The sequence below is a fragment of the Anopheles maculipalpis genome, chromosome 3RL, assembly GCF_943734695.1.
Source record: "Anopheles maculipalpis chromosome 3RL, idAnoMacuDA_375_x, whole genome shotgun sequence".
In the NCBI taxonomy this organism is placed as follows: Eukaryota; Metazoa; Arthropoda; class Insecta; order Diptera; family Culicidae; genus Anopheles; species Anopheles maculipalpis.
The window spans coordinates 6166024-6178152 of record NC_064872.1 but is presented as its reverse complement, the minus strand read 5'-3'; the positions used below and the strand labels follow the sequence as shown (position 1 = coordinate 6178152).

The 12129-nt window shown below is 44.7% G+C and overlaps 5 protein-coding genes across 5 annotated transcripts in view; 2 read left to right on the top strand and 3 right to left on the bottom strand.

Moving 5' to 3' along the window:
- LOC126565068 (alpha-tocopherol transfer protein-like) overlaps positions 1–12129 on the top strand; it is a 174457-nt gene that overhangs the window by 68603 nt on the left and 93725 nt on the right. The gene's annotated exons all lie outside the window — the stretch shown is intronic.
- On the top strand, positions 31–3607 carry LOC126563946 (DNA-directed RNA polymerase III subunit RPC2). The gene is made up of 2 exons (XM_050220811.1): positions 31–200; positions 272–3607. Exons 1-2 carry the CDS (start codon positions 132–134, stop codon positions 3605–3607), a joined length of 3405 nt encoding a protein of 1134 aa, XP_050076768.1. The 5' UTR covers positions 31–131.
- On the bottom strand, positions 4197–5160 carry LOC126565225 (metaxin-2). Its single transcript, XM_050222382.1, has 3 exons — positions 5101–5160; positions 4439–5030; positions 4197–4372 (listed from the first exon to the last, which is right to left on the bottom strand). The coding sequence occupies exons 1-3, from the start codon at positions 5144–5146 to the stop codon at positions 4198–4200; spliced, it is 813 nt and encodes a 270-aa protein (XP_050078339.1). The 5' UTR covers positions 5147–5160; the 3' UTR covers position 4197.
- Positions 5498–6921, bottom strand: LOC126560349 (uncharacterized). Its single transcript, XM_050216311.1, has 2 exons — positions 5767–6921; positions 5498–5695 (listed from the first exon to the last, which is right to left on the bottom strand). The coding sequence occupies exons 1-2, from the start codon at positions 6919–6921 to the stop codon at positions 5498–5500; spliced, it is 1353 nt and encodes a 450-aa protein (XP_050072268.1).
- The window catches only part of LOC126564888 (protein phosphatase 1B), a 205229-nt gene continuing 203374 nt past the window's right edge, over positions 10275–12129 (bottom strand). The window contains exon 2 of the mRNA XM_050222011.1: positions 10275–11405. Coding sequence (XP_050077968.1) covers positions 10275–11381 — 1107 coding nt within the window. The 5' untranslated portion in view covers positions 11382–11405. The remainder of the gene's footprint in view (positions 11406–12129) is intronic.

The window sequence follows — 12129 nt, the reverse complement described above, 5'->3', positions numbered from 1 at the left end:
ACGTTCCACACGCACGGTACGGTCCTGCATTTTATGGTGTAATTTGAGTAAAATTTGCGTAAAAAAGTGAAAAGTTTAGGTTCTAATTTGTCCACTAACAGTTGAGGAAAGTTTTCTCAACCGACGGTACGATGCATGCCGAGGAAAAACACTGGAAAGAGGAGGGCAAAAACTACAAGAAAGTACAACGTGCTCTGGAGGTTTGTGGATGGTTTCCCGTTTTGCCAAGCGAAAACACGCCGATTTTACAGTATTTTGTATCATTTGCCAGGAAAAATGGAAGCTAGTACCGGCGTTCCTACAGGTAAAAGGGCTTGTAAAGCAGCACATCGATTCGTTCAACTATTTCATCAATGTGGACATCAAAAAGATCGTCCAAGCGAACGAAGAGGTAAAAAGTGATGCCGATCCGTGCTTTTACCTTAAGTATCTCAACGTGCATGTCGGTAAGCCGGACGTCGAAGAAGGGTTTAACAATACGAAATCCACTACACCACACGAATGCCGCCTGCGGGATATGACTTATTCGGCACCGATTACGGTCGACATTGAGTACACCCGTGGTACGCAGCGTGTCGTCCGGAATGGGTTACTGATCGGCCGTATGCCAATAATGCTCCGTTCATCCAACTGCGTACTATCGGGGAAATCCGACTACGAGCTTTCAAAAGTGAACGAATGCCCAATGGATCCGGGCGGTTACTTTATTATTCGCGGCACGGAAAAGGTCATTCTCATCCAGGAGCAGTTGAGCTGGAACAAAATGATTACGGAAGATTACAACGGCGTAATACAGTGTCAGGTAACGAGCTCTACGCATGAGAAAAAATCACGCACAATCCTTATTACCAAGCACGGCCGGTACTATCTGAAGCACAACTCCATGACGGAGGAGATCCCGATCGCGATCATACTGAAAGCGATGGGCATTGCGTCGGATCAGGAAATAATGCAGCTGGTCGGGATTGATTCGGAGACGCAAAAGCGTTTCGCACCGTCACTGCTGGAAGCGGCCAATCATAAAGTGTTTACCCAGCAGCGTGCACTGGAGTACATGGGTTCGAAGCTGATCGCGAAACGGTTCACAACGGCAGCAACCAAGTATAAAACCACGGCGGATGAAGCACGTGATTTGCTGGCCACAACGATTCTAGCACACGTCCCTGTGCCGAGTTTTAATTTCCAGGTGAAAGCGATCTATGTGGCACTTATGATTCGACGCGTAATGGCAGCCGAATTAGATCGAAATGCGGTAGATGATCGGGATTATTACGGCAACAAGCGGCTCGAACTGGCCGGTTCATTGCTTTCCCTCATGTTTGAGGATCTATTCAAGCGCTTCAACTGGGAGCTGAAAATGATAGCGGATAAGAACATTCCGAAAATAAAAGCGGCACAGTTCGATGTTGGAAAGCACATGCGGGAAGCGCTCATTACATCCGGGCTCGAGACGGCTATTTCGACTGGTAATTGGACGATAAAACGATTTAAAATGGAACGAGCCGGTGTGACGCAGGTACTGTCCAGATTGAGCTACATTTCGGCCCTCGGTATGATGACGCGCGTGAATTCGCAGTTCGAAAAGACGAGAAAAGTGTCCGGTCCCCGTTCGCTGCAACCAAGTCAGTGGGGTATGCTGTGTCCTTCGGATACGCCGGAAGGAGAGGCTTGTGGATTGGTAAAGAATTTAGCACTCATGACACACATTACGACCGAGGTGGATGAGGAACCGGTGATCAGGTTGGCGTACAATGCCGGGGTGGAAGACATCCGACTGCTCGGTGGCGAAACGATTAACAATCCGAAGGTATTTATGGTTTTCATCAATGGAAACATATTGGGCGTAACGATCGCCTACCGGCGGCTGGTAGAAGTGTTTCGGATGATGCGTCGCCGTGGATTGATCGGTGCGTTCGTGTCGATCCATACCTCGTACACCCAGCGCTGCGTGTACATTCACACCGATGGTGGAAGACTTTGCCGGCCGTACATTATCGTACAGGGTGGAAGGCCACTCGTGCAGCAGGAACACATCGAGCAGCTGAAGCTGGGCTTGAGGAAATTCGATGACTTTCTGCACGACGGGCTGATTGAGTATCTGGATGTGAATGAGGAAAATGATTCCTTTATCGCGTATCAGGAGCGGGAAATTGATCCGGAAAAGACGACACATCTGGAAATTGAACCGTTTACGTTGTTGGGTGTTTGTGCCGGGCTGGTACCGTACCCTCATCATAACCAGAGCCCTCGTAACACGTACCAATGCGCTATGGGTAAGCAAGCGATGGGAATTATCGGATACAATCAGAAGAACCGTATCGACACGCTGATGTACAACATTGTGTATCCGCAAAGTCCGATGGTGCGATCACGTACGATTGAGCTTACGAATTTCGATAAGCTTCCGGCCGGGCAGAATGCAACGGTCGCCGTTATGAGCTACTCAGGGTATGATATTGAGGATGCACTCATCCTTAACAAAGCTTCAATCGATCGTGGATATGGACGGTGTCTTGTGTACAAGAATAGCAAGTGCACCATCAAACGGTACAGTAACCAGACGTTTGATCGCATCATGGGCCCAATGAAAGATGCTTTAACTGGGAAAATTATCACCAAACACGAGTGTCTCGATACGGATGGAATCGTATCGCCCGGAGAACGGCTCACGTGCAAACAAACAATGGTCAACAAAGAAATGCCAGCCGTTAAATCAAACAACCCCATCGAACAGAAAGAATCTGGTCAACAACCGATTGCGTACAGTGCGGTACCGATCACCTACAAAGGTACGGAACCGAGCTACGCCGAACGGGTGCTTGTGTCCACTAACAATGAGGAAGAATTCCTCGTCAAAATTCTCCTACGTCAAACGAGACGACCGGAAATTGGAGACAAATTTAGTTCCCGTCACGGTCAGAAAGGTGTGACCGGGTTGATCGTCGAGCAGGAAGATCTGCCGTTCAACGATTACGGTATGTCACCGGATATGGTGATGAATCCGCACGGTTTCCCATCCCGTATGACGGTGGGTAAAACGCTCGAGCTGCTCGGCAGTAAGGCGGGTGTGCTGGAGGGCAAGTTCCATTACGGAACCGCATTCGGTGGTTCCAAGTGTCAGGATCTTCAGGATGAACTTTTCAAGCATGGATTTAATTACCTCGGAAAGGATGTGTTCTACTCCGGCATTACCGGTGAACCGCTCGAAATGTATATCTACTCCGGGCCGGTTTATTACCAAAAGCTGAAGCACATGGTGCAGGATAAGATGCATGCACGTGCACGTGGTCCAAGGGCGGTACTGACACGTCAACCGACACAAGGTCGTAGTCGTGAGGGTGGTTTGCGACTGGGCGAGATGGAGCGGGATTGTTTGATTTCGTACGGTGCTAGTATGTTGATTATGGAGCGATTGATGATATCGTCCGATGCGTTTGATGTGGACGTGTGTAATGTGTGTGGCCGGTTGGCGTACTCGTCCTGGTGTCACAACTGTCGATCGTCGGCGAGCGTTTCGAAGATATCGATGCCGTACGCGTGTAAGTTGTTGTTCCAGGAGCTGACGAGCATGAACATTGTTCCGCGATTGAAGTTGCAGAATTATTGAACTGATGAGGACTTTGTTGGTTGAGGAGTTGGTTGGAGACGTTATGAATATCTCAATAAAGAACTTGCAAGAAAAATTAAATTCTGGTACTTAGGTGTCTTTCTTAGTGTCAGGGGAGGTTCCAGACTAATTATGAGAATTTCGTTCCGAACCTATTATGTTCGTTCTGTTCCTTCAATGGAACGATCGAACTTAGGTTCAACTAAAAAGGTCCGTTCCGTTTCGGAAAAAATGGAATTTTCCCATCACTAGTCCAGACTCAAGGAAACCTGGGGCAGGAATTACACTATTCTAAACGAGGCTTCTTCGAATACGAGATTTCTGCATGGATGAAGCCTGAATGGTGGCATCTCTTGGATGATAAGTCTCTTGGTCTCTTGGTAGATGCGGGAGGTCTTATGAAGAACAGGTCTCATCAACGCCGAATTGTTATAGGATTTCTGGCAGTTATCCTGAATAGTAAGATCTAATTTCGGAGTATAAATTACCAAAACATCCGTTCCGATTTTTTGAATTCGTTTTCCATTTAAAACCTACAATGCACATAAACAAAACATCTCGCGTGGTATATATGTGAGCACCCTGTAGGATTACTTCATGCCTTTGCCCTTTTCCTTCGCCGTGAAATACGTCTGGTCAATGTTTAAGCAAAACTGGTTCAAATTGCTGTACTTGTGGATCGTTAGGGCGAGCACATTGTTTGGCAACTTCATGGTAAAAATGCTATACAGATGACCAAACACGAGGGCATCCAATTCCGTTGGACTGCAAAGAAAGGAAGTAAATTTGTACAGACAAGCATTCAACTAGCAAAAAAAAACCCGCACTTACTTGTTGCCGAAAAAATACTGCTTATCTCCGAGCAGATCGCTCAAGTTCTGGCACAGCTTGTCCACCTCCGCAATCATCTTTTCGAGGCTTATATTAAGATGATCGGCCAAATTCAGCTGCCGCCTAACAGCTCCTTCCTTGCGCCAGTTTTGCACATAGTTTAGCGGGAACGGAAACACGCACCCGTTGCGCTTCTTCGTCACCGTATCGCGTATCTCCGGATCGATCCAGCTCACGTACTGCTCGGCATTGGTGAAAATGTGTTCCGCCAGACAGATGAACGAACGCATCACGTCTTTGTTTTCGGCCGATAGGAGCGTGTGCAGCGATTTGTCAAAGTTTTCCAACACAAACGCCGAGATGTGTTCGAACTCGGCGTAGATAAAGTTTTCCACCCGTAGTACCGGTAGCTTGGTGCGTTTACCTCCGGGCGAGATAAATTCGGCGTTTGCGCGCTGCTCGAGTGCTACGGGTAGGTTAAGCATCTTCAGATAGGTACGCACCGCCAGGCAGCTCGCATTTTCGGCCAGCAGTATCTGCTCTTCCTCGTACGGTTGGTAGAGGACCGCATCGCGTGGCCATTCTTTCATGCCTGCAATGCACGTAAATATGTGGTGATCATCGTGTGAAAAAACGATACAGAAAAGCGCTTGATATCTTACCAGCCGTCGTTGTTTTCTTGTAAAAGTTTTCTATTGTCGATGCCATCTTTTAAGCACCTGATCAGGACCCCTATGAATTAACAAAATCCGGATCGAAATAACAACAAAATCCCACACTTGTTATGTAAAATTGTTCTATTCGCCGCACTGCCTGTATCGCCCGAAGAAAGCACCAAAACAAAACAAACTCCCGGCTGACAGCTACAGCTCAAGGTTGATAGAAAGCCGTGAAGCAAAATATCAAGGTTGTTTTATCCTGTGTGCCCGCGCGTTTGGTGCGAGCACGTGTTGATACCTTCGGGTGATTTTTTTGTGATTCGTTAATAATATCGTTTAAATAAATAGAAAAGTATAACATTTACTTCTTATAGCACTAAAAACACTTTACAACGCCTAATTACACTGTTCCCGTTTCTAAACAGGTGGCAAATTGGGTAGCTATCACGGTTACATAGTTCGCCACATCGAGCACGGTGGAGTTGGTGCAAACGTACACCCTCTGCTCTAGTCCCAACAGCTCCTGATTGATAAACTCCACGTAACTCGTCAACCGTGTTTGGGCCCCCATAAACTGATCCGCTAGTGAGTTGTAATACTGCAAATACGTACCAAAAATTAGGCGATCTTTCCCGAAGAATCATTCTCTAGTTGGATTGATTTACTTACATTAGTCATACAATCAGTTGAGCCCGTTGAACAGATCACACTGATCTTCACTGCACTGCTGTCCGATATGGCGGCACGCTCAAGGATCGGTATGGCCACTGTAACTAAATATTCTAGCATACGTAACTCCGGTTCACCACAGTAAAGAAGCTTTGCAACGGCAAGCGATTGGGCGTAGTACGGGAAGACGTAACGGTTTAAGCACACCTCAAGATACGCATGGCTGGTGGATGCTGCAACCGAGGCTAGCAGGTTGGTAATGCCGGTACTAAGCTGCAGATCGATCGTTGTGCGGTTAAGGGTCATCGCCGTCATCACGTTGGCACTGGTCAGGTTCAAATGGGTTGTAACGTTCGTTTTGAACATTGTAATAAGCCCGGTATAGTTGGTTAAATATAGACCCAGCTCGGAGGTTAGCGTTATGGTGGCAAGTTGTGCACGGACGCGTCTCAATAGTCGATTCGCTTGCGTTTGAAAGTTTAACTGAGTGTCTACGATGGTACGGTAGAACCCTTCATTGAACAAATCGACGGAAGCTTGCGTTGGGTTGGCTCTTGCCTGTCGATTATCGCTGTTGGACACGACGGCTCCAAGTGCACTCAATAGTCCCTCCGATATTTTCGACAGTCGGTGTACGCTTGAGTGCATTAGGAGTATTATGTCAGGATTCGTCGTCACCATCCCGCCATCTTGATACGTACGATCGATAAACGCCATCACGTCGATCTCAGTAGCCATTGGAGGATAGAAAAATGCCACTCGTGTCATAAAGTGTCTCCTTTCCGTTCGAACCGCATCCAGGGCCGCGTGTAGGTAGGTGTTTGTTAAATTACCATCCGGAAGCACATCGATCGCTGATCGGGAATGTAGGACAAGATCTTCCAACGATTTTTGCGTGTGATTCCACATCTCACCGGCATGCAGAATCGTTTGCCGTGCGTCGAGTGCATCATCCAGTGAGTACAGTGCCAGATGCTTGATGAGAATGTTAAGGCGTAGGATGAAATCTGTCGTCACGTAGAACGCTGCATCCAGGTCAGAAGGTTTACTAAGCTGCTCTTTAGCAAGTTGATTACTATCCCTGTCACACCAACTTACACCGAGGAAACAGACGATGCTTACGAGCACTAAAAACGGTAATCGTTTGGCGATCATTCTTTGTCACTAATGCAATCGCTTATCTCACAATTGCTTTTATACATCCGATAGCTTTCACTGCGTCAAGAAATTGAGGGGTTTTCACTTTCATTTTCCTTTCCCGCAAGCGTCATGGACAGGTGATAACAAGAGCTATTTGGTATATATTTATCATTCGCTTGGATAAACATAAACGTATACTTAACACCTCATGGCTGGAGCAGTTGTACCAATCAACTCAGTTATCTCAGAACAAGATACGTACTGGGAGAAGGTTTTTCGGATTTTTGGCAACAAACTAAATTCAGACAAACCGGGTTGTGTATTTCAAACGGTCTTTCTAGCAATAAAACACCAACTCTATTTTCTGGTTTTGTTTCTTTTCCATTTACAGTGTGTGATGCTTGTGACTCCTTCGGTCTGGCTGGCCGGCTGGCTCTACAAGATACAACGACCCAGCAGGTTCTTCCTTTTGTTTTCGCGGGAAAAAAAGGATCACACGATTAATATATCTATATTTATATATGTCCCTTGCGTGTTTTTGGAACACGGAATTCGCCGCACGCGCGCGTTTAGTTTTTTTTTTTTTGCTGTTGCTGTGATAGTTTACGTACACAAAAATATATCTTTCGAATCCCAGAGATCGCGCGACTTGATAATCGGATCCAGATGAATAAATGATGTGTGTGTGTGTGTGGTGAGTATGGTTTTTTTTCTTTTATTGCAATGCATGTTTGGCCCTTTTCCGGTACTAATCCTCTTTCGTGCTCTCACTTTTTTTTTCAAATCGGAATTTCTGGAGATAAGGAGCGAGGGATACTAATACACAACAACTAGGAGGAAAGGCGCACCAAACATGAATTGCATGTGTGTATAGAACAGATGAAAGAATGCGCTTTTTCTTAAGTAGCTTTTAAGATGTTTAAGGTGGTGTTTGGCGCCAATTCCAGCTGCAATGCGCCTAAATCTATGCAATCAGCATCACTTTACGATCGCCTTTTCTTTTCTAGATGTGCAGCAAATGCATTTCGGGTTTTTTTACAATACATTCCTCTATTGTATGCAAAAAGTGGAATGATTTCTGCTTCTCTTTTCTCTTGCTAAGGTGAGGTTGTAACGTACTAACGGCTATGCACATTTTACAAGGGTTTTTTGTTTTTGCAAAGCGAACCGATGCACACTTACATACACACACATACAGATATACAGAGCAAACGTACTTTTACAGATTTTCCTTTTTTCTGAGTTTCCTATGGGAATTTGGCCATTTTTTGTGTTGTACATAAACAAGCATCGATCTCGCATCTGTCGCCAAAAACCCACTAAAGGAAGAAGAAAACTTTTGGAAGATTTTTGGGGATTTGGAGGATGGTAATAATTTTTTGATATTTTTTTCTTCCTTTGCGCTATTTTGTACATGATCTAGATAAGACATATAGGACAGCATCCATTCCTTCCGTAACAGTTGGTTTCTATATATTTGAATAGAGCTCGCTTTCTTTTTTTGCTTCACTCTAATCTTAACATTACTTAAAAACGGAGAGTCGGAGTGGATGATTTATTATCACTAACTTTATACAGATAATGTGTGTGTGTGTTTAGCTTATATAGCGAACTTATCGAAACATGCACCATAGTATCTTAGACGATACAGACAAAAACAGAACAAAACGAAACGTTGCTTCTCGAAGTCACTCAAATTATAAGACATTTATAGTTATGTGCTGTCGTTTTGGGGGGCAGGTTTTTTTATGTTTTTTTACAGCTCATTATTATTAACGTATTTACGTCGGCGCTGATTGACCTATGCGTGTGTCAATCTTCGAGTGCCCAGAATAGTTTGGTTGGTAGTGGCGCCAGTTGGCTAACACGAAGGGAACCGATAATCAAATCTCATCTCTGTGAATCCCCAAAAATGTCCCAAAATCCTCAGGGTTTTTGTGTATTAACGAAAATATAATGTAGATTCACGTAAAAAAGGGAATGTATTTCAGCGTTGCCTTTGACTGTGATCGCACACATACATACACCCTTATTTAATCCTTCCTTCCCAGCGCGTACAAGCATATCAGATGGTACAAAACACATTTTTACGCTTTCACACACACTCGCTCTTTCAAACATCAAAACAAAAAAAAACGGAATATTTATGTTGCGGCACGTGTGCTTTTGTTTTTCTCTCTTTACTTGCTCGTGCTTCTGTTTTTTTCCTTTTTTGCTTTTTCTTTTTAACTTTCTAGCAACCCGTTACCATTTCCTTATATTCTCTCTTTTCTTTTTCTCTTTACAATAACATGTCTTTTTCTGTTGTTGTTGTTTAGTTTTGTTTAGCGGACTTTTACATTATCTTTAAACATTATATTTAATGTGTGTGTGTGTGTGTGTGTTTGTTTGTTTGGTGAAGGTTTCCTTTTCTGTCACATTTCTACTTCTTTCACACATATGTCTCTTCTTCTTTGTTTACTTTCCTATTTATGAGCTTTTGCTTTTTTTGCTTAGCACTTCCTATCATCATCCTAACAAACACTTTAACAAACTTACTTTCTTTAACTTTCTAAACCTCGCATTATATCGCTTAATAGTGTAAATAAAAAACGAACAAGAAAAAAAGGTACACCAGGGAAACAAACACAGAAGAAAATTGTTGATATTTAAAAAAAGAAGCATCCTTTCGTAATACACTTTAACTAGCGGCTAAACGTAGTGTTCCTTACACTTAAAAATTAAGTTCAATAATATTAATACATGATAAAACATATAAAGGACTTAACATAGATCTTCTGCGGTGATTTTCCCTCCCCGCTTTTCGTTCCGCGAGCCTTCTCTTGCACCTTAAGAATCCTCTTTCCCCCTAGCTGTGTCTGTGTCTGTCTGTGGAATCTCTGCTCTGTAACACCTGGAAACATCATTGCGATAATAGTTGTGCAAAAACCGAACTTTCTGTACAATACGAGCATTGCGTTTGTATGTGTATATAAATGTGTTTTCTTCTTCTCGATCTTGGTTCTTTCTTTTTCGTGTGTGTTTTTTGTTTGTTAATAATTTCATCCTTGGCACCCATTTGTATTGAATTTCTTAGAAGACAAACTGATCCGGTTGTGTGCATCTCCTGTTGTGAGGCGGCCTTCTAAAACAGCAACAATGAACACAGCCTTATTAGCTACTACTACTACTGCCGAAACTACTTTCTACTGCTACTACTACAATCAATTTTCCTCTGCCTTTCTCGTGTGTTTGTGTCTCTGTCCTGTTTGTGTGTGTCTGTTCTGTTTAGGAAGGTGGATGCCATGTACGACAATATATGTCAGCGATGTCCGTACTCTTGCTTGATTCTTCTTACTTTTTGTTTTGCTTGCCTTTTCCGTCCGCACCTAATATTTCCCAACTTCGCACGTTTCGGCCAACTTTGGATGTAACTCTTGAAACACTTTCGAAACATAAGAACACTTGGCGTGTAGTCCACCACCCGGAGGTAAATCGGGAATGTCCTCGTTCGCCAACTTCTTCAACAGCATACCATAGTCGACCGGATCCATCGTCTTCAGTATCTCCTCGATGCGGGTGCGCAAATGTGCTTCCAGCGCTTCCTCACGCTTTTGCGCCTCCTCCGAGACGGTGGGCGCACCCGGGAAAGCAATAATAATGATACACATATTGTCCCGACTGCCCTTATGCAGACACGTGTCGATCACCTGATTCGCCACGTCCACCAAACTGTCCGATAACTGGAGCCGATTGTGTACGAACTGGCACAGCTCCTCGTTGCTCATCACGTCCCACACACCGTCACAGGCGAGCACCAGAAATTCGTCCGCCGGTTCCCGATCGCGGCAAAAGATTTCTGGCTCGGGCGATACTAACTGTTCGCACTGGCCAAGGTTCTTCACATTTTTGTACGTAAAATCACCAAGCGCTCGGCTAACGGCCAAACTGCCGTTCACACGCTGCACCATCACCGAACCGCCCGCATTCAGTATGCGCTCTTTCTCACCCGGTAAGATCGGTTTGTGGTCCTGGGTGGAAAAGATTGGCTGTCCATTCTGGCAGAGTACGGCACGCGAATCTCCACAGTTCGCTACGTACAGCTGCTGGCGGGAAATGAACGCACAGACTGCCGTTGTGCCCGATTTGTCTACGCCCGTGGCAAGCTCCGGCAGATCGCGCATCGATTCGTCCAGCTGCAGGAACCCGGTGTGAATGCCCTTCGTAATTTCATTGTTGCCAAACTCGGTGGTGGTAATGATACGCTGCAGCAGATTGGCCGCACAATGTTTCGCCACATTGTCCCCTGCGTGTCCATCGAACACGGCAAAATAGTTCCAATCTTCCAGACTTTCGCCGAGTCCGGTTTTGGCGTGGTAGGCGTCCTCCATTTCGCACCGCCAACCCTGCATAGAACCGACCCCGTACCGGAGGCCATTGCCTTCCCCATGCTCATTGTGCTTGGAAGTCATCGGTCTTTCCAGGAAGGCACCCATCTTTGCTGCCGTGGACGAATTGGTCTCTCTTTTTCTGTATGCTACGGGTGTGAGGTTTCTTCCGATTCTGTAATTTCACCATAAAAATTCTTAACAAGAAGTCTTTTTTACGCAAAAAATGCAATTTTTACTCACCCTTCTTCGCTTATCTTATGCTCGTTGCAACCCTTTATCCACTAACAATTAAATTGCTAACCAATTTACGCTTACGCTCTGTAAAAAAAAGGGAAGTGTGAAAGAAGACAATTAGATAACGATAATAAACAAGGGATTTAAACACATTTAAAAAAAACATAATTACAAACACATGCAACTTTCAATTCCTTGCCGTCTTCACGCCACTCTTCATACGCTCACACGTAGGTCGAGTCGAATAAAAATAGAAATGATCTCATGTAAGGTCCCGATATCTTGTTTTTTCCTAATGCTTCTAAAAGCGTTTAATCGGCCACATCGGGACCTGCATACCGGCCACATCGGGTGTGTGTTCTGCTGCTACTACTCCTGGAGGATTGGACGGCATTAACCGGCGGCACACTAAATGAAATATAAAATCCGCCACCAAAACAATGTGGGAACGAATTCGATACCCAGTCGATAAGAGAAATATCGAGGTTACACAGTAGTGGACAAAAATTGCGCACTTTTGGTGCAGTTATAGTATGAGATAATTAATGAATACAGCTGGCTTTTATTTCTTATTAGATGGCACCACAACATCGAGAGTAAGCTTGGCTTAATTTTATGT

Excerpts from the sequence above, each read along its gene's own strand:
- LOC126563946 (XM_050220811.1), top strand. The coding sequence starts at position 132 with ATGCATGCCGAGGAAAAACACTGGAAAGAGGAGGGCAAAAACTACAAG. Across the intron at positions 201-271 it reads AAGTACAACGTGCTCTGGAG|GAAAAATGGAAGCTAGTACC; the intron begins GTTTGTGGATGG and ends ATCATTTGCCAG.
- LOC126565225 (XM_050222382.1), bottom strand. The coding sequence starts at position 5,146 with ATGGCATCGACAATAGAAAACTTTTACAAGAAAACAACGACGGCTG. Across the intron at positions 5,031-5,100 it reads CAAGAAAACAACGACGGCTG|GCATGAAAGAATGGCCACGC; the intron begins GTAAGATATCAA and ends CGTGCATTGCAG. Across the intron at positions 4,373-4,438 it reads CAGTATTTTTTCGGCAACAA|TCCAACGGAATTGGATGCCC; the intron begins GTAAGTGCGGGT and ends CTTTCTTTGCAG.
- LOC126560349 (XM_050216311.1), bottom strand. The coding sequence starts at position 6,921 with ATGATCGCCAAACGATTACCGTTTTTAGTGCTCGTAAGCATCGTCTGT. Across the intron at positions 5,696-5,766 it reads CAACTGATTGTATGACTAAT|TATTACAACTCACTAGCGGA; the intron begins GTAAGTAAATCA and ends ACGTATTTGCAG.